The sequence below is a fragment of the Schistosoma mansoni genome, chromosome W (genome assembly GCF_000237925.1).
Source record: "Schistosoma mansoni strain Puerto Rico chromosome W, complete genome".
Classification (NCBI taxonomy): Eukaryota; Metazoa; Platyhelminthes; class Trematoda; order Strigeidida; family Schistosomatidae; genus Schistosoma; species Schistosoma mansoni.
The window spans coordinates 11,392,756-11,414,481 of record NC_031502.1 but is presented as its reverse complement, the minus strand read 5'-3'; the positions used below and the strand labels follow the sequence as shown (position 1 = coordinate 11,414,481).

The window sequence follows — 21,726 nt, the reverse complement described above, 5'->3', positions numbered from 1 at the left end:
GTCTTACAATGAGGTATGTTGTCGGAGATTTTGCTTCCAAATTCTCCTCTGATTTTAACATTCAGTTTTATGCTGCATAAAATCTACATTCTTTATTATAATATACTTATGAAATTCGTTCATGAATATTTAGCTTGCTAATTGAATTTTACATAGGACTCTAATAGAAGCAGGGTTATTTGAACTAAAAAAGCGTTTCTTACAATTTTGATACTCATTAACTTGTTTTTTTGTAGTGGTGGAGTTCTTTTGACTTACTTTACAATTCGAACAACTTATGTTGGCGTGGTTATAACTTATGCAGTTTTAATGGGGTCTGGTTTGGGACTTGGATACTCAGTAGTATTAGCAGTTGCAGCTTCGGTAAGTAGTTTTGTCTAAGTTTTTAAAAAATACAATTTTTTCTACAAGAAGGATCAAAGTATTTGTCTGATGATTCTACATAATTCATAAGCTATATTTTGCCTATGAATTATGAAACTACATCATGCATCTTATGAGATTAAAAGCAAAGGCTAACTTCATGTTAAACCATTTTTACTAAAATAAAATAACATCTATACGTCAATTTATTGGTTATGTTTCAAACTCTTTTAGAATTATCACTTGTCTCAGTTTTATAAAGTTTCATACGATGAATATACACCAAATGTTTTGTTAACTGTATAATTTCCTAAGCCAAATTTAGATGACTCACGGAGACTATTTGAGTTTTCTACTCGAATGATGAACGATAAGTTCTAAAGATACATTGAAATGTTTGGTAGTTCTCTATCGTTCTGTGTATTTGAAATGTTATTATTGTGTTAGTGATCTCATCCTGTCATATTCATTAAAGTTTGAATAACTGAGCTACCACCAAGATAATAACCTTCCAAATAGCTGTGGCCTGTTGAACAAATAGTCAAAATATCATTTTGTATTAATTTTGTTTCTCTGAGTCAATAGTGGGTTGTTACATAGTTTTATAGTAGCTAAATTAAGTGTAGAGGATATAAACAGGTAAAGTTTAACACGCCACTTCAAGTCTTTCGTTTAGTTCTGGAGAGACTTGTCTTGAATTTTCTCGGTATAGTAGTAAAAAATGTCATCGTTACATAATATCAAATCAAGTATTATTTTGCTCCATTCATTTCTGAAAGAATCTGCCTTGCATCAAGATGAATTTTCCTTGAAGCTGCATTAGCCCTAATAAGAATATTGGAATCCTAACTTACGAATCGATGTCCAAACTAAACATTTGTTGTTAAAACAAAGACCGCGTATATTTTGCTGATGAAATTGTACGTTTGAATAGTTTTTGCATACAACATTTTCTACGTAACAGTTTACTATTTTGGTCACCTAGTAATAGGCTGGATCTCAAAATTACAAGGTTTCAGCTGACGAATAATATTCCTACCCACAGTTTTGTACCACCTAGAATATTTGAAATCTATGACAAAAAATGCTTAGGCATATTACACAAGTGACCTTTGTTGATTATGATTAACTGAATAATCCAGCTGACCATTTTCTGTCGGGAAGAAATTTTGTGTTGTTAGAGCTATTGACACTTATCATATATATATATATATATATATATATATATATATATATATATATATATGATTACTAGTATTATCTCGTCTCATTGTAGTGGTTCCCAGATCATCGCGGCCTGATTGTTGGAATGGTGGCTGGCGGGTTCGGTCTCGGAGCACTGGTTTTCACACCAATTCAAACAGCACTAATCAATCCCAATAATGTAAAGGTGAACAGTGTTACAAGGTAGGAAAATTGTATGTTAGATAGACATAGAAAATCTTTTACACAGCTGCTTTACACTAGAATTATCCAACAGTAATCGATAAAATCTGAAACTCGAAAGTAATCTCACAGACAGCTCTATTTCATCCACTGAAACGAGATAATTTACCTAAGGAGAGCTTATCCTGTTTTATCTTCTAAATTATAATTTTACATTAAACAGATTTTGTTTATAAATAATTAATTTTATTGTTTAAAGTTGACCTAAGTAAAGTTATAAATTAAGTAGAGTTTTCGAAATTGATGTAAAGGCCTATGATTCTGAAGAACAATATTGTTATGTTTATAATTATGCCTTCAAAATTACAAACTGTGTTTTGCACAGAAACTAGTTCGTTTTATTAAAACGAAGAATAATGAAAATTCTGAAGCCTAATCACACGAATACTGAAGGTAAGAACAAAAGTTATCTTTGATGAGTTCAGGAGAGATTACTTTTATAATAAGCATAATGGTTTGATATTGTACTCCTAAACATTTGAAGTTCCAGCAGTAATGAGCTTATACACAACAACGGATGATGTATCATCTATCGCAAAACTTGGGTTCTGAATGGTACTAATAGATGCAAAAAGGGGCAGTTAGTCTCTGATGTGTTCGTCGGTAGTGCGTTGAACGTTTCGACCAACGTTTCCTGACAAATCAGGCATTTTTATTTGAATAAATACATCTTGAGTTTAGAGTAGTACCTTATATAGTTTGCCGTATTCGTTTTTAATTGATGTGATATTTTGCGATGAACTAAAAAACTTCTCAAAGCATTTCAGTTTCATCAAATATTTTTTAAGCGGGAGAGATTTTTCTGGTTGACCAGGTTTGTAATGAAAGCAGTTTGTGATCACGTAAACGTCTACATACAATAAAGAATGAAGTTGTTCAACATTTTTAAAAAGGTAAACTGATATTTAAAAGAACATGTTCAACTATGGTAACTTTAAAAATGCTAACGGTAATGTTTTGGATCATAATCACCAAATTATATTTCATTTTATGTGAATGCTCAAAAGAGTTTCAACTTTTACGTAATATGTAGGTATACAGTTTTGTTTTATATTGATAGACGATTTAACGATCCTGATGTTTTGGACCGTTTACCGTCAGCATTTCTCATACTTGGCGGCATTTTGCTGTCTATTCAAGTTATTGGATTTGCGTTATTACGTCCTAAACCTACTTCAAAACGCGTAAGCTAAATGTTTTAAAATATAATGATTCCTGTGCTACAAACATATTGGGATAGTTTGCACTGATTATATAGGGGTTCCCTTTAAATTTAGCTAAATAAAAAGTAAAAGACTGATTGGAAAAGCGATCAAGCCATAGGCTTGTTTATATAATATTTATCCATAACTACTCAATTGAACCAGTACTTTGCTGTTTTCTCATTGCAAAATAAATTATTAGAGTATTTGATTCTTTATACGTTAAAAAGTCTACTTGAAATCCATTTAAATAAATATAACTATGTTACACTAACCAAGTAAGTAATCTCCAACTCTCGGTAGTCAGTAAAATCACGGAACTCCGTGAACATGATTTCATTATGAAGCTGAAAATTAATTGCTCTCTGACTGTGATAATAATCCTCAAGAAACGACATCCGTTGCAAAATGAGCATCACGTAGAAATTGACAGATAGTTATTTTATTGCTCTAAAATTCTTTCAGCTGCTTATTTTCAAATGTTTAAAACTCAAGCGTAATGTTTTTGGATTTTCATGTCCATAATTAACGAGCTGACTGAAAACCATAGTATTGTTGCATTTTAGATCGTGAGTTCTGTTTTACATTCCTGAGCAAGGTTGCATCAGTGTATTTTTCTAGTCGCGACCAAACAAAATTTAGCTTTCCATAGAATACATGTTGATTTGAGCAAATGTTTTTTTGACTGAACTATTATTTTTCAAGTCTTGACACCTTTAACTATTCCCAAAGATTTAAAAGATCACAAAACAAAATGAAAAATGTAATTAATATGACTCAGTCAATTATGGCCAGTTGAAGTTTAGCTGTATCACACATAATATTTGACATTTCTTTTTTGTTAAAACATTGTAAATTATCCTAAATATAACGATGTGTTATCAAGTCACGAACTGACAAAATATCATAGGAAAGATTATTTCAACGTGAGACGCTATAAATGAATAATTTTGAGGAATCTGCCTGTAGGGATCTCCATAAATGATCTCGTATTTATTGATCATTGAGATGTTTTTTTTGGGTAGTGATGTGATATTTTTAACCAACTGAACTCATACTTGTAAATCCAAATGAGTACGTTGCATGGAAAATATTTATTTTGTGCTATAGATATTCCATTCAATATGTATCTCTAATTCCTGTTCTAGGTAAGTGGTTCAAACACAGGTAATCCGAGTTGCAGCCCAAAGGCATCATCTTCACTTGTAAGTTAAATAAAATATGCTATTTTCCATCTTTATTTTACTACATTTTCTAGTTTTATAAGTTAAAGTAGCGAGATTAGTTAACTGATCAAAGTTATTATAAATGGAAGACTTGTTTATTAGTCTCACAGGGTTGTAGGTTTGTGTAAATGGTTTTATTTTTAAAAAACTTCACCGCGAAGTGATTTCCCCTAAAACAAGCTATCGAATCATCAGCGCTCGTACTTGGAACTGATTTTTGTAAGCATCCTGTCCATCCAGTGGGTTACTTTGTACTGCATGCTTCAAGACAGCGTTGGACATGTAGTTTCCACGCTTGATGTGGAAGGACATAAATAAATCTAAAATAGCCCTTATCACTGTTAGTTTGAATAGATCATACATCGCACTAGGCTAATGTCATCCGGGAAGACAATCTATACTTCTGACTTCTATAATATAAAATACGCAGGATATTTATGATCATTCTTCTGATGTGATATGTGGGCGAGGAAGATAATGATTGGTTGTTTACTTAGTCAGACTAGCAGATAGTCTGACAGGTACTAGATGATATATATATATCTTCTCCTACCCTTATTATTTATTGTGATTGTTGTCTGTTTTTGGTGTGGAAATATACCTACGTCCTAGTCAGGCTAGTCCCATGTTCTTGATTTGAGTTATTTTGAAGTCCTGTAAAATGGACAATGGGAAGGGTACCAAGTGTAGGTAATCGTGTAAGGCAAATTAGCGTTCCATTCGTGTAGACGAGGAGAACTGAGTGTCATAACATGATATCACACCAAACCTAATGAATTTAGCATAGCATGTAGTCTGGCAAAAAGAAAACTCAAGCTCAAATTTAAGCAATCGCTGACATGAAGCTACATTTAACAATCATTCTAAGTTTCCGAGTGTCTTGGAAATTACTTGAAGTTAAAATGAGAACTTTTTAAAAGCTCTTCTCTTTACCAATCGCTTTTACATACATAAATTAACTTGCTTATTTAATTGCTTTTTATTACTCTAGAATGACAAATCGGGCTTATCTAGGTGAGTTCCAGTTTCTATGGCTAAGTAGAACTACTGATTTTAACTACTTAACCCCACTAAGAGCATTCTGCTTATGAGCGGAAATAAATGGTAGTTCACAGGGTAAATTAAATCTGTATTAAGTGAAGTTGTTTTAAGAATCCATCATCCTTTGCACCAATTAGAAATAAATTAACTAGATAAAGGTTTTTAGTATTGAAAGAGACTATAACAAACGCATGTTATATTCCCTTACATTACTAATAAATTTTTATTCATTGATAATGGAGTATAGTCTAATGATCATATACATTTTACTGATAAAAATTGATATATTTCATAAAATTTAGAAATAATTAATCACCATATATTCGACAAACTATCACATTAGTTGCAAGCATAAAGTAGACTTTATTATAAACAAATAAAATGTAGAGAAGAATTGCTAGTAACATGTAATTACAATAAATTTTAATATTACTGCTCTTTATAAAAATGCAATTACTGCACTTAGTTTACCATGTATTCAATAAAAAGTGCTTTAACCTTCAGGTATCTTAATATTTTGTAGTACTTTTTAATAGTTAAATTATTTGATTTCACCGACTTAATTTTAGATCGAAATGCACCTCAACCTACTTTGGTCTAAGTTGCCGTATAGCGCATGCTAAAAACTGACTTCACGTTTGACAATCTGTACAGATTTTTTGTCTTAACATTAATTGTGTACCCAACAATGACTAGTGTGGAGATGGATTTTTTAAAATTCTAGTTAAATGCTTTAATAGGTGGGATTAAATCGTACAGACAGTGAGACAGTCATTAATGATGGTATTAGATAATGGTTAAAGTGCTAGCTTCAAGCCAATGGATTGCAGGTTTAAAGTTTCCCCATCTTACGTTGGTTTGGTCAACCAAGTAATATCACTATTCCTGAATTAGTTAACACAAAACTAACTAATTTATAATCTTTTTTTTAAACTGTTTTAACTTCAGCCCGTATAATAATCATTGGTAAATATTTTATTTTTCAGGGAAATCAACATCAGTCCAAAACAAGTTTTTCGTTATATTGATTTTTATCTGTTATGGTGCATAATGTTTTGTGATATAATACCAATCACTATCATTACTTCTGCGTACAAAGTAAGAGTCAAATTTACATTCGATTAATTTAAATGGCATTAAAATCCCCAATTCTGATAGTCTGCTCGTATTTTCCATAAATACTTCATAACAAATATATCTATATTTGTAGACCAGTTACTAAATCAAATTATTCAATATTATGCCTTTAGCAGTTATGGACATTGAAGAAATGTTATTGTTGTTTGATCGAATAACTATGAGAATAGTAGTGCCTGTTAACTGAAATGAATCAAATGTTTATTTATCTAGTCACTGTACCATCAGCAGATGTAATCGTGTTTATATGACTAATATTGATGCAGAATAATATGAATTTTAGTATATTTCGTGGTTTCTCATCGGCTGCTTACAACCAAATATGTATTAGAATTTTAGCATTGGGGTAATAAATAGTGTGAGACAATTGACATAAGTGAATGTAAGGGATTGGAATGACAAAAGATTATCAATGATAACTATACATTTGTTCTGGCTTTATTTAAATTCATAAAGGGAAATAATTGCATGAAATTATATGAGTAAAACAGACGTTAACTTTTATATTCTGAATAATAGTATAATATATAAGAACTTTCGTCTAAATTAGAGCGAATAGTTTCACAGTATTTGGGCGCCGAGTTGATGTAAGACATTAAATAGGAATAACATGTTTGTAAAATCTCAGGGAATGAACTCTTTTCCGTTTTATCTATCTCGTATTATCTGAGTGACAACAATTACGTCCAATGATTCTAATCAGTTGTCTTATCTGAATTTGTTAGACAATTAATTGGAACATTAAAATAACACAAATATTCAGTTTCAAATTACATTCTTCCTCTTCGAATTCATTCTTTTATTTTGTTTATTTATCTTCATTTTATACATGCTGTGACATATATGATTCATACCATATATTAAAAATTGTATGTTTTCTTAAAAATTCACCGGCAGGAGACAATATATTGTGAATGGAATTTCTCCTCTCACCACTTACGTATATATACAATATGCTATCTTAACACATCATTTTACATCACAAGTCTCTTACACACTATACATATACCTAGTTGAAACATTTTTAACGTTGATTGGATGACCTATTCAGTGTACAATGAACCGAAGAACCATGTACCTATTTATATTCGATAATTTTGATGTTTGATTATATTTCCTTGAAAAAGGTTGGACCAGATTGCCAGGCGAAACGTTTGATTCACTTCGAATTCATTCGCTGAGATTTTACAAATATATTATTCTTATTTAATAGTATAATACCCTAAGTTAATAAAAGAAATTGATCAAATATTTAATTTGAACAGATATGGTTTTGTCTCGTTAAATATTTGTAGAAAATACACAATCTAACTCTAATATACCTTGATTTTATTTAGATTCGTTCAATAAGTCAGACTGTTTAATTGAGAAAAGTTCCATTCTCTGGTAGAACTAACTATTGATAAGAACTTGTGATATTTCCCATGGGTACGTCAATGTCACTCAGTCTGTAAAATAGGTGCACAAAACCAACAGTTTACATTTTATCTTTGGGGAAATGAAATTTCATTTTATCTAAATCCTCACAGCACCACACTGCTCAACTTCTCACATACTGAACAAGTTGTAAAACAATTATTTGTTCTTAGAAGCAGAAAGTTATTATTGAAGTAATAGAGTAATTACTGATCAGATGTAGTTTCAAACTAATTCGTTGCTAATATTCATTTTTAATGGAAAATTATGTTGTATTCATATTTTCATTATTTCTAAATAACTAAAGGAAACCGCCTTAACTGTTCATAAAAATTCAATTTAAAAAAATAGATGATGTTTGAAAAGATCAGCTGTTTGCGTTTTTTTTTTACTTTGAACATTCATTACGATCACTGATTAACGTTGATTAAGTATGGTTTATTGTATATTTATTTCAGCTATTTGGTCAAACATTTATTAGCGATGACAGGTTTTTGTCAGCTGTGGCTACAGCTTCATCGCTGTTCAACTGTGCAGGACGTATTATATGGGGTGAGATTGTTGATCGCGTCTCGTTCAAGGTAGTTTTTTTTGTATGTACATATAACGTGTCAGTTTTAAGGATGATATGAGAATTCCTTTAAACTAAAGTATCCCTAAATCTTTTTTATAGATGCTATAAACCTGCGAATTAACTTCTATGTTCTTAAAGTATCACGGAAGACATTTTGTTAAAAATTTAAAGTAAATAAAACGAAATTACTGGAGATAGATTAATCATACTAATTAGTCACATGGAAATATGTTATATTAAAAATCTAGCTTCAATGTATGTTCGTTCAAAAATAACCTGACAGAATATCTGAAAACATCATTTCAATTCAAAAGTAGTCAAAACTTATTTAAAAACGAAGGGTACGTCTTGGATATTATGAAGACTTTTGACAAAATTCATAAATTTACTTCCTACTAGCACCTTAACCAGTTAATAAATTGTTAAATTTTTTTATTTTCTTTACGAACAATAAAAAAAACTTTTTTTTACTTAAATTGTATAGTATAATCGATTATTAATAACTGACTACTTTAATAAAATTGCAGTTACCAATGTGCACAATGTTACTTACCTGGAGTGTAATTCTGATAACATTTCCGCATATCTCTCTGTTGACTGGGACAACACTAAAAGTTTTCTATACTATATGGGTACTACTCTTATTTCTCACACTGAGCGGTACATTTGTTATTCAGCCTGCTGCAACTGGAACTCTGTTTGGTCCTGTTCATATGGCTGTCAATTACGGCTTAATATTTAGTGCATTTGTAAGTTAACAAATTTTTCTCACTTTTAGTATATTCATTATGCAACCCAGTCATGACTATCTTTAAATTCGGCCGTAATATGAACTTGAGAATCCATACAATCGAAACTTTGTCTAGGTACAAATTCATTGGTTTTAAGCTTTGGGGCATTTCGGAAGGCGTAAGCATTTCAACTGCTGAGTTGTTATAACGTCAAATAATAGAATTCAGTATTAGATGCTTCAGTGCAGATGTACTTATTATTTGTCCTGATTTATTTCTTGAAGTTTACTTCACCCTAATACATAGGTTTTACGTTTCATGAACTTCCGTTTCTATCGATGTCGCTATTATTTGTATCCTGTTATTAATATATTATTTTGAAATCCATCAATGTGAATTGGAGTAAATTTGTGCCTGGTTCTATATAGTGCATCCGACTGTTGCTACTGCCTTGACGTGGTGGTCGGGCTTGCCTATCGAGATGAACTAATCGGGCTATACTAGGTGGAACAATTGTTCCTCAAGGTCCTACCATGCCAGGCAGATCGGTTGAAGGACGGTAAGAGTAAAAGCAGCAAACCCAAAGTCCTAGGGTGAAGTCGTACTGCTGACTGCACAGGAGTGTGATGGCAATAAGGTGTTAACCCCAAAACCAGCATAACAGCGGTGCTGCCTTCCCACAAAGAAGGGTGAGGTAAGAAAAGTTTGACCCTAAAAGTGCAAACCTCACCTTATCCCACGGATATCCATCTCCGGCGGTAAGGCCTCAACAAGTACGAAGCTAATACAAAACTTATCCACAAAACGATTGTGTGTGACTGGTCTGAAGCAGTTGTCTCTTGGACACTGTGGTCATGCTCTCAGGTCACTAAGACTAACCCTGACCTGATTTCCTTTGCAGGTACTTCTAGAAGAATCCTTCCACGGTTTGGGCGACCAGAAAGTGATAACCGTCCTCATACCTCTAACATCACTCAAGACCACTGTATTTATAATTAATTTCCTTCTTCAGTTTAAACAATCCCTCCTACCTCAAGTATCACCATAGCCGACAATTCTAGTGCACGAAATACTGCCCCAAGTCTACTGGAACCTCGCCCCAAACTACACATTGGAGCCTTCGACGTACGTGCCCTGTGTCAAATCGGTCAGCAGGTCTTTTCGGCTAAGACCCTAGAATTTCATACTATTGATGTATGCTATCTCCGAAACACACATATATGATCCTGGTTTGGTCAATTCACTTGAACTCACCTAGCCGAAATGGGGAACCCTCCTTTTATCTGACGACCCGACGGCAAGTTTTGATGGACTGGCAGATGGAGGCATAGCAATAAGTATGAGGGAAGGAGAAACACTTTTAGAATGGATCCCTGCTAACAATCGCCTGTGTTATTCGGCTAGACGGTTCCGTAAGAACTCAGAAGGATAGTGACACACATCGTTGCCTTTTCGTCATTTCTGCCTACACTCCCACTGACTGCAACCCGGATGAAGTGAAAGATGACTTTTACAGAAAGCTCTCCGGACTTCAAAAAGCTAAACGCTCGGTCATATTACTCATTGCAGGTGACTTTAATGCCCAAGTCGGTAGCTTAAACCAAATAGAAAGACATTTAGGTGGGTATTTTAGTATCCCAACTAACCGAACAGAAAATGGTGATCGTCTGCTGCAACTGCGCTCAGACAATCGTTTATTTTTGACAAGTAATAATTGTAAGCATAAGGAGAGACATCGTCTAACACGGCGACCACCTGCAGCAAACCAACGATGGACTCAAATAGACCATATTGCCATCAGTCATCGTTGGATGGGCTCGATAGAAGACTGTACCTCTCTCTGGAATACATGTTTAGACTCTGATTATGCTTTATTACGAACACGCATTTGCTTGCGCCTCACTAGACGCAGATAAACTACACTAAGAAAACCCATTAGAATTGAACTGAGTGACGAGAAAGTCAAAAGTAAGTTCCAGAAACAACTGAGTTCACATCTAGACAGTTCTGTAAACGAGGCTGATCCGGATATTGCCTGGAAAGATATGCGAACAGCTGTGGAAACAGCAGTAACATCTATTAGTAATTTAAACAAAAAGGGTTACGAAATACCAATGGATTTCTCCCAAGTTTATTGCACATATGGATTCACGTAAACTCATGTCATCAGGCTCCAAACACGATGAAGAACGAAAACAAATCAAATCTAGGTTAACCAAAAGTAGGTAACATAAGACAGCTTTTCGGACTAATAAAAGAAACTGGGATTAGGAAGTCAAGTGTGAGTGAGACGACCTCGGAAAAAGAGGACACTCTTATCTGCTTTCAGTCTAGACGTTTAGAACGACAGGTGGAACACTTTAAGGAGCAGATTAGCTGGCATTCATCTACTCCACAGTACTCAACATTTCCAAACAACCTGAATGGAACATTGAAATAGGCCCCTTGACTCTAAGTGAAGTTTAAAAATTACATCTAATCTGAAATGAGGAAGAGCAGCTGGTCCAGATGGATTGGCTCCAGAGGTCTTTAAATATGGTGGTCTAGTTTTAGTGATTAGATTGACTAATATTTTAGCTAAAATGTGGGAGTTGGACGTAATCCCATCTGACTGGTCGCAACCACTGATTGTGCCAATATATAAGAAGGGGTCAAAATCATCCTGTGATAACCATATAGGGATTAGTTTGACTAATATAACATCTAAAATACAGCCTTAATAATTATCGGACACCTAAGACTCGTGAACTGCAAATACAAGTATATCAGGCTGGCTTCAGACTTGGTCGTGGCTGCATCGAGCACATATTCATCATTCATCAGGTTTTAGAACACAGGCATGCTTATCGGCGTCGGACAATGGTGGTCTTTCTTGACTTTAAAGCAGCATTCGACTCTGTAGACCGAGAGGTTCTGTGGAAGTGTCTGTCATTGAAAGGTGTACCTCAGAAGTACACAAACCTTGTGAAATCTCTTTACTCGAACACTACCAGTTGAGTGAGAGCTTACGGCGAACTGTCATATGATTTTGCAACCTCAAGTGGTGTCCGACAAGGTTGTTCACTATCTCCATTTCTGTTTAACTTCATCATAGACCTACCGCTGGAAATAACATTCTCGTCGACTGAATTTTCAGGAATTGACCTACCAGGAGGTCTACTTATTGACTGAGAATACGCAGATGATATAGTGCTGTTTGGTGAAGACGCTGACAAAATGCAGTCTTTTGGCAGCACTGAGCAACAATGCCAGAATGTTTGGGATGTTCCTCCCAATCTAAATAGGAATTGCGTGCTCCAGAACTGGCCTGCGTCAACACCTGAACTAAGGATAGGGAGTGAAGTAGTCGAACGCGTCGACAACTTCACTTACCTTTGAAGTCTGATCAGTTTTATTGGGTTGGTGTCTAACGAGATCTCTGCATGGATTCGTTTGGCTTTGCCAACTTACATCATCTATGGAGAAGGCGAGGTATCCATCTATCAATTAACAGATGAATATACTGCGCAGCACTTCGTGCTGTTTTACTTCACAGCTGCGAAACGTGGCCATTAAAAGTAGACGATTCTCGTAAGCTACTAGTATTTGATTACAGATGTCTTAGAAATATTTCCAGTATCTGCTGGGATCTCCGGGTAATTAATAGTGAGTTTACATGAAGGGTATTAGGGAATGATGGCAAATCAGCTGATGAGGTTGTAAATCTACATCGGTCGAGATGGTTAGGCCACGTATTACGCATGCTGAACCACCGACTACTACGACGCGCAATGCTGACTAGTATTCGAGACGGATGGAAGAAAGTAAGGGGTGGCCAAGCCGAAACGTGACTTCAGTCCTCGAAGTCACTAACTCTAGATCTGAGCCATGTTAGTAGATGCAGACTACTTGGTTGAAGTCCGCGTGACTATCGTAATCAATGGTTGTAGACTCTGTGTGACATGGCTCAGAATCGATCACAATAGCTTGGGTGTATCGACTCTTTGTCTTCCCTTAAACCGTGAGATTAAAATTACTTTATATCTTTCCTTCTACGAATTAATACGTTCTCTCTGCATCACATCCTTATATGAAATGTTTTTTTATTATCATTGAAGTAACTGCTTCTATGAATTTGATGTTTATCTTGTGCTTATTAGGTGTGGCAACTTGGACCAATGCATATATATGCCTGGTTCTACGTTGTAGCTAACTGACTTATTTATGAGTATAATGTGAGCATCACAACTTTTAAATTTTATCATAGTTAATGTTTCCAAAAGTTTTCTTAGGCTTGAACCATGTGTTATTTCACAACCCATGAACTATGAATGCTCTGTTCAGCCTTCTGTACATTAAAATTTTTTGTTTGACAAGAAAATGGCTTCTGTTTAGATCCAAAACATATGAGACATTACCTATGACTTCTAATTCAACGAGAGAAATGTATCTATTTTTCGGTTCACACACATATTTCACTACTCCAAGACACTGGGATAGGACACGGAAACTGATTGAAATTCAATATTCGAATAGCTTTCTTCAGATAGTCTAGATGCCTTATGCTTAAGCCATTTACTAAATACGCCAAACGCATTCTTTTTTCAACTCAATTTGCTTACCACAAATTCTCATATAAAACTGTCCTGGTATCCAAGATTGTATCAGAAAATCCTGTCTTTAATATTAATAACCATACCTGCCTGCATATATCCATCATCATATTCTCACTTCCACAGTTAGCTTCTTAATGCTGATGCAAATACGGTCATTCTCTCTTATTTACGCCTATTACTCTTCGTGGAGGAGCATAGGCTGCCCACCAGGATTATCCATTCAAATCTGTCCTGGACTATCCTTTTCAGCTGCTATTCATTATTTTGATGTTTGCTTCCAATTCCCGACTCAATGTATTCCTTGGTCCTCCTCTTTTCCTTTTCCCTTCAGGATTCCAAGTTAGGGCTTGACTCGTGATCCAGTTTGATGATTTCCGCAATGGTTTTTTCTCCACTATAGTAAGTTGTTGATGGTATCTGCTCAACGGACATTGAATATCTTGCGTAGACAATTGTTTATAAATACTGTGAGGATGGTCCACAGGTGTTAAGTCGGCTTCCAGAGAACTCTAACAGAGCCTCCAGAGGCTCATAAAGAGCCCCAACCAATCAGCGATTAATTAGAAGTTGTGTGAAGTTATGTTACTAAAATAACGAGATCCTGATTGGCTGATTAACACACTGCTACTATGTAAACTCAAGGTCTCTTAATTACTATAAAATCCCTGTATTTTCTGTACATAAATGAACCTTGCAGTAAAGTGTTTTCTCTCATACTCGAGTCTTCTCCTTGGTGTTCAAGTCGCTGAGTAGTTCTAGCCTGGGGTTATCAGAATAGCTTAGGATCTGAATATAGCGTTCAACTTACAGACGTATCAAATACCTGTACTTTTATGGTGATAGTTGTAGTGGTACTCCAAGTTTCATTACCGTACAATAGAATTGTCTTGACGTTTGTATTGGAAATTCTGACTCTGATGTGCTGAATGGCGGTTATTTTGAGTCCCATATGCTAACCAATTGTAAGGATACTGCCCTTGATTTACCAATCCTTGCCTTTACATCTGTATCAGGTTCTCCTTGTTTATCAATGATGCTACCCAGGTATGTGAAACTTTCCACCTCCTCCAGAGCATCTCCATCAAGTGTGATTGAGTTGGGGCTCACTGTATCGTATTTCAGGACCTTGCTTTTTCCCTTGTGAATTCTGTGACCTATTGCTGTAGAGGCTGCTGCTACACTGGCTGTTATAACCTGTATTTGTTGCAGTGTATGGGATAGAAGAGCTACGTGAAGTTAAAATCGTCTAGTTGCATCTAAGCTGTGCATCCACCTTTCCACAAACTCGTCTACTCGTTGCCTAGGTGTTTAGAACCAATCCGTAAGAAACTAGCTCCCTACAGTCTGAAGGATAGTTTTGAATTCGTACAAAGTCCTGGACAGCCTAAATGCTTCCAATGAATTCATGATATCTTTTGATGTCTCATCTCTCATAATAAAGATTCCTTTGAAAGAAACGACAGATATCATATGTAAATATCCTGAACTCCTTTCTTTGCCAATCACTGAATTCAAACAGCTCCTGTTCTTGTGTACCAAATATATACAATTCCAATTCAGCAATATTTTGTACCACCAAATTGATGGAGTAGCCATGGGTAGCCCTCTGTGTTCAATGCTGGCTGATATATTTATGAGAAACCTGGAACAGAGAAAGCTCAACCATTCAATCAAAGAAACCACACTCTCCTGTAGATATATTGATGACACATTTCTTGTCTGCAACACTCATAAGCATTCTTTGTACCTACTTGATCTGTTTAATAAGGCACATAAGGATATAGATTTCACTATGGAACATGAAACAGAAGATAAATTATATTTCTTAGTTATTGGAATCAAACGAACCTCAGATGGCACATTACAAAGACATATCCACTGCAAAAGTACCTGGAGTGGATTTTATCTCAATTACAACAGTTTCTGTCCAATGAGTTACAAAAAGGAACTTGTACGGACCCTTTTTAACCGCACACGTAAACTTTGCTGTAAGGAAAGCCTGGAAGAAGAACTTGAGTTCACTACAAATTGCCTGCAAGAAAATGCATATCTAGCGAAATTCATAGAAAAGTATGTCATAAACAGCGTCCGTGTTAAATGCGATACAGTAGCAATGAAAACCTACTTCTCGTATCTGCCCCTCAAAGGAGATGAGATTACTGGAATAATTAACCATAGGATAAATGCCGCGTTGGAGGTTGCTTATCTATCAGCGAGAGAGACGACGTGGTATGAAACGAACTGCTCACTCAAACAAACAAGAATTGACAGGTTCTCTTTCCTTAGTACCTCCAACTGCATTTACCGGTTTACATGTACGTACCGAAGCACATACATTGGAAGAACAGAGGGAAGAGTACATGTTCACATTTCCGAGCACGTCCCAAAAAATTTGAGACTGAGAGGCGAAATGGCTCTAAAGAGTGCAATAGCTCGGCATTTACTTGACACCTGACATACCGTTGACACTCCACAAGTCTTTGAAATTATTAGCAGAGGCTCTTTGGTTTGCTAAGGCAATAGTGATAAAAAAAACTCAAACCTGATTTATGTATCCAGAAAGAGATGGTAATAAACTTATCGCTACCTTAGCAAATTATTTTTGTCATTATCATTATTTTATTAGTGTCAATTTTGTTATATGGTCGTATTTTATGTACACCGAAACCATCCCTTAACTCCTAAGTTTTCGTTCACTTAATTCTCTTAACTCTTCAAATCCTGTTCAGTTATTAAGTAACTTATCAATCTTTAATTCCAGTAATCTTATGTCAACCCTTCATAACCTCTAAAATTATCACACAATCTATCTTACTGGTCTACAGACCTCATTTGATTAATGCATCAACCTCTTCTTATGTTTTTAATTCCAACTTCATATTACCTGTAACCTGTTCTTGAATATATATATATATTATTAATAACCCTTGTCATTCTATTTCTTTTCGTTCATCTATATCAATTGCCTCACATGATATCTTACTTCAATTTTAACTTTCCATACATTTATGTTTGTAAGCAGCTGATGAGAAACGATGAAACTTGATAGATTCATATTATTCTGCACCAATGTTTGTTCTGGCATTATTCAAATTCATGTCCATTGTATTCCGTGCTTCCCATGAGATGTAGAGGTCTTCATAATCCAGTCGACCACCAGAAGAAAAAGGAAGGGGGAGAGTAGGCAGACTTGTCTGACTCCGGTTTTCACTTGGAATGCATCTGTCAGATGTCCTCCATGCACAACTTGCAGTGTGGTACGTCATTAGAATTCCGTACGATGTTGAAGATTTCCTCAAGTACATCATAGTGTCGAAGATGGTTCCATAAGGTTCTCCTATCCACTCTGTTAAACGCTTTCTCATAGTCAAGGGAGTTTATGTATAATGATGAGTTCCATTCGATTGATTGCTCAACACTGATCCGTAATGTCGCAGTTTGAGCTGTTCACGACCGATCTTTACGGAATCCGATCTGTTGATCCCGAAGTTGGACGTCTACTGAATCTTTGATCCAGTTGAGCAACATTTTGTTGAAAGCTTTTCCTGGTGCTAACAGTAGTGTGATACGTCTGTAGTTTTCACATTTGCTCAGATCTCCCTTCTTTGGTATCTTGATGAGATAGCCTTCTTTCCAGTCCATTGTAACCTGTTCTTCCTCCCAAATCTTCCTGAATAGAAGGTGGAGCATGTTTGTAATTACTTCTATGTTGACCTTGGCACTTCGGCTGGTATATTGTTAGGTCCTGCTGCATTCCCACTCTTGATTTGTCTGATGGCCATCCTGATTTATTTGATCGTTGGTGGAGTGACATCTTTAGGAAAGTCTGTAGGTGTTGCTTTAATATCCGATGGATTCAATGGAGCTGGTCTATTCAGCAGTTCCTCGAAGTATTCTAACAATCTTTTCTTCTGTTCTCGAATCTCCGTGTTTGTCTTTCCTTCTTTGTACTTGACCGGTCTCTATGGTTTACTATATTTCTCCTCCAGTTTCTTTGTCGTATCATATAGTTGTATCATATCCCCTTCTCTTGCAGCTTTTTCCACCATCGTTGCTAGCTCTCCCACATGTTTCTGCTTGTCGGCTTTAATGCTCTTCTTCACTTGTTTGTTTACTTTTGTGTATTCACTTTGTACGTTGAATTTCTGTGTTTTTGTTCAACTGTTGTTAATTGCTGTTTTTTTGTTGTTCCTTCCTTCAATCATACACAATGTTTCGATAGAAATCCATTCTTTGTGGTGATGCTTTTTGCATCCCAGCACCTTATGGCATACTGCAGTTATTACTTCCTTAATCCATTTCCAGTTGTTCTCCACAGTAGTTTCCTCTTCTTTGAGCAGATCTTGTAAGGCTAGGAACCTGCTGCTAAATTCGTAGAGTATGCCCGTGTCTAGAAGGAAAGCTGTGTAAAGCCTTTGTAATGCTCTTTGTCTTGTTCTCTAGTGCCTCTTTGGCTATAGTTTAACCGTAAAAAACAACCTTGCTAAAAAGACTCTAACCAGTCATTCATAGTAAATATAATTTCCAGCCTAAATACTCACCATTTTAAATCCCATATTCCTCTGCAGTAAAACGACATAGGGAATTTACAAATCGTAAAGTGTATTTGCCATAGCGCTAAAAACAATAGAAAACTGAGAAGTGATATATATGAGATCTGGTAATCATAGGCATGAGTTGACACCAAACTTATGTTCTAGAAGAGGATTGCTATTTACAAATATATAAATACAAATACATACGTAATATATAATAAGTCGTCATTGTTTCTGTAGTTTTTATTGCAATTTAAGATGTAATGTAAATCAAATACTAACACCAAAAGTGTGAAATAACTTGGAAAATACACACAATGCCAAAATCACAAGACAGTAAAAATAATAATAAGATTGAAAATATAAGCTTAATTGAATAACAGACACAACAACTATCATGAGACTTGTTTATCTATTTAAGTGAACATAAATTTGATAAATATTACTGAATATAAAATGTAATTTAGTTTTTATTTTACGTATTTTTTAAGACTGTAGGAAGCGTTTTATGTGCAATGGTAACGACATTTGTGAGCTATCAAAATGCATATGTAGTTCAGTTTACTGGCTGTGGATTCGTATGCTTGTTTGGTAAGTAACACAGTCCAAATTCACTGTCCAATAGTTTTAATAATAAAGCCATGAAGTGACAAGATTCTCACAGGTGTTCATCATCAAAATTAGTGTTAGAGCTTAAACATTACTGATCTGTTATCTTACTAAAATACTTTTAGGGTATGTTGTGAAATTTATCAGTACCGAGGTTTACCTAGAAAATATTCAAAATAGGTAAAAACAAGCAGTTATAACTTACGACAAAACAACTGAGTGAATCTAAAGCTTTTCAAACGAGTATGATCCTATTCTCACATCCATAACAAAGTGTACATACTTATTATGTATGGATTCTAATTAAAAATACTCAAACACCAAAGCCCTGAAAAACTAGACTTCAGTGGAATTTAGTAGGCGAATTCTGATATATCGTTAGATATATTTTGATAAATTATCATGTAACTAAATTGGATAATTAATCAGGTTAGCATAAAACCTACGGTTGTAACAATAATTCATATAACAGTTAGAGTATCGGTACACTCAGGGATTAACAAAATCAAAGCCAATTAACTAATAAAAGATCACGTTACTAATTAAGATACAACCTTTTGTAATCAGATAACTGTTTTCCTGTATTTCTGGAATCATTTATTTAAAATTCGTTTAAACCATGATTGCACATGATATTCTATTCCTCTCAGATCAAGTTGGCTTATTTGGTTTTTATCAATAAATGGACTGAAATATCGTACGATGTTACCTTGAAATATAACTTAAGCATCATATGTCACAAAATATCACGTCCACGTTTCGATGTAACAGTAGTAGCTCATAGAATTCGCTTTCTAAGCAACAACTAAATGTAATTTTTCTGTTATTTATTGCAATAGCTTTAGAAAAGGTAAAAATATTTATAAGCAGACCGTTTAGTTGTTGGGATTTAGATACTAAGAAAATGTGGAGTGAAATTCATTCTAGTGAATATTATCCACTCAATAGTTTTAATATATGTAATTATTAGATGTAAATTAAGCTTGAACATTTATCTGAGATGTAGTCTGTTAGCTTAATTTAACAAGAGGTTTGTAAATAAATACCAAAAATAGCCATTTAATTTTTTTTTTATTGTTCAAGAAGAGATTTACTAAGTTTTTGATAAATAAAATTTTAAATGATACAAAACAGGTAACTGCAGACAACCTGAAAAATGTTCAATGTAATAATCTGTTCCTAAAGAATCTTGGAAAACCGTTTCCTGAGATGTGATCAACAATCTTGTCTGGCTGTACTAATCACCTGTCGTCAGCAGAGGAAAGATTTTTTTGAATTTACGAGATCGTTTTGTTTGATGATAAATCCCATGGATGGATTAATTATTACACGATAATTTCTTTCCATTCTTACCTATTCGATTCTACGGTACGACTTTTACAGCTTTTATGAGTAAAAATAGCGTTACTTTAAAGTCTTACCTTTTGTTAAATGATATACGAATATTTTGATTTGATGAAGTAACTTGCTAGTCATTTTTCACGTTTAATTTTGTATTTTCTCTTCATTGTTAATAGCATTCTTCCTTGCCTTATGGATTAAAGATCAAAAGATGCCTGAAAAACTCAACCGTTGCCAAATGTGTACTGATACCTGCCGAGGTTTAAGAATACCTCAGCCTGTTTGTGTAACTGCTGAAGAACTAGAAAGACTTAATCAACCTAATCCAAACAATTAAAGAAACACTCGAAAAAATACAATACTTACATGATTGTTTTAATCAACTAAGCTGTAGTTCTTTGAAAACATGGATAACTTTTTCCTGCTCAGCAACCATCAATCGTTTTTTCCTTTTTTTTCTTAGCTATGTTTACTACAAAAATCATTGAGTTTAGCAAATTGTCTATGTGAATTTTATAATATGCAAAACATTTTTTCTAAAAACCATCAGATTTATAAAACGAATCTTAAAAAAGCAGGAAAACTATGCACTTTCAAGTATAAATAAATATGTCTTGTTTTTACCGTCTATGTTTTTTATTTTAAACTGTGTTCGTAAATGGATAATCTCTCTTAATTTTCTTGTTTTTATGCTATTTTTTTTCTTTAACTGGGAATAATTTAAAAATCACAGTTATTGCTAATTTGGATCTAATGCTTTATATTTTAATTGGTTAATATGTAATTCTTTCCTAATATACATTAACGAACATTTTCATACTGAAGTAAGAAATATATTGTTTTATTATGAATGACATTATTTGATTATATACCCAAAAATTAAATCCAGTGAGTTAACTTCTTTACGATAAAATAGTTTGAGTAAATTATTTGCTTGGTAGTAGAAACTTCTCTCTGTTACTCTCATTTTGTTTTAAACGTTAGTTACCAAGGCAATTTAATATGAATTATGTAACAGAATAGTTGCACCACAGTTGGTGTGATTAGATCCCCCACAAATATGGATAGATGTAATGTAGAGCATGATTTACATACACTGGAGTATATGATATCTTAGATGAAGTCAATTACATAATAAATAGCTGGATGGTAAATTGTTTAGACATCATCATCCTTATAAAAATGTTTTATTACTTTTAAAAAAGGTATTTTAGTTAATCAGACAGAAGCTTAGTACCTGGAACCGTTATTTATGGGAGCTGAAATTCAGTATCCATCATTTTAAAGGTGATCTAAAGTAAAAATATGCCTTTTGACGTATTTCAGTTTTTGACTAGGATCTAGATAATCAAATTTCGGATTAATTTGTAATTTTGATCACTTTGAAATGATACTAATGTTTTCTGTGATGTCATTTAAAATATATGACAACATTTTATTACTTCTTTAAACTAAAATTTCTTAAGAAAATCAATCGGATATTTTGAGGGCTTTTTCTTCTTTTAGATGC

The 21,726-nt window shown here is 34.2% G+C and overlaps 1 protein-coding gene across 1 annotated transcript; it reads left to right on the top strand.

The window, feature by feature from the left end:
• Window positions 1-309: 309 nt before the first annotated feature.
• On the top strand, window positions 310-21,175 carry Smp_135010 (putative oxalate:formate antiporter; the record flags this gene model as incomplete). Its single annotated transcript, XM_018788535.1, has 9 exons — window positions 310-363; window positions 1,633-1,742; window positions 2,870-2,993; window positions 4,160-4,216; window positions 5,229-5,251; window positions 6,265-6,376; window positions 8,290-8,412; window positions 18,758-18,857; window positions 20,393-21,175. 9 exons carry the CDS (start codon window positions 310-312, stop codon window positions 20,551-20,553), a joined length of 864 nt encoding a protein of 287 aa, XP_018654068.1. The 3' UTR covers window positions 20,554-21,175.
• Between the last annotated feature and the right edge of the window lie 551 nt (window positions 21,176-21,726).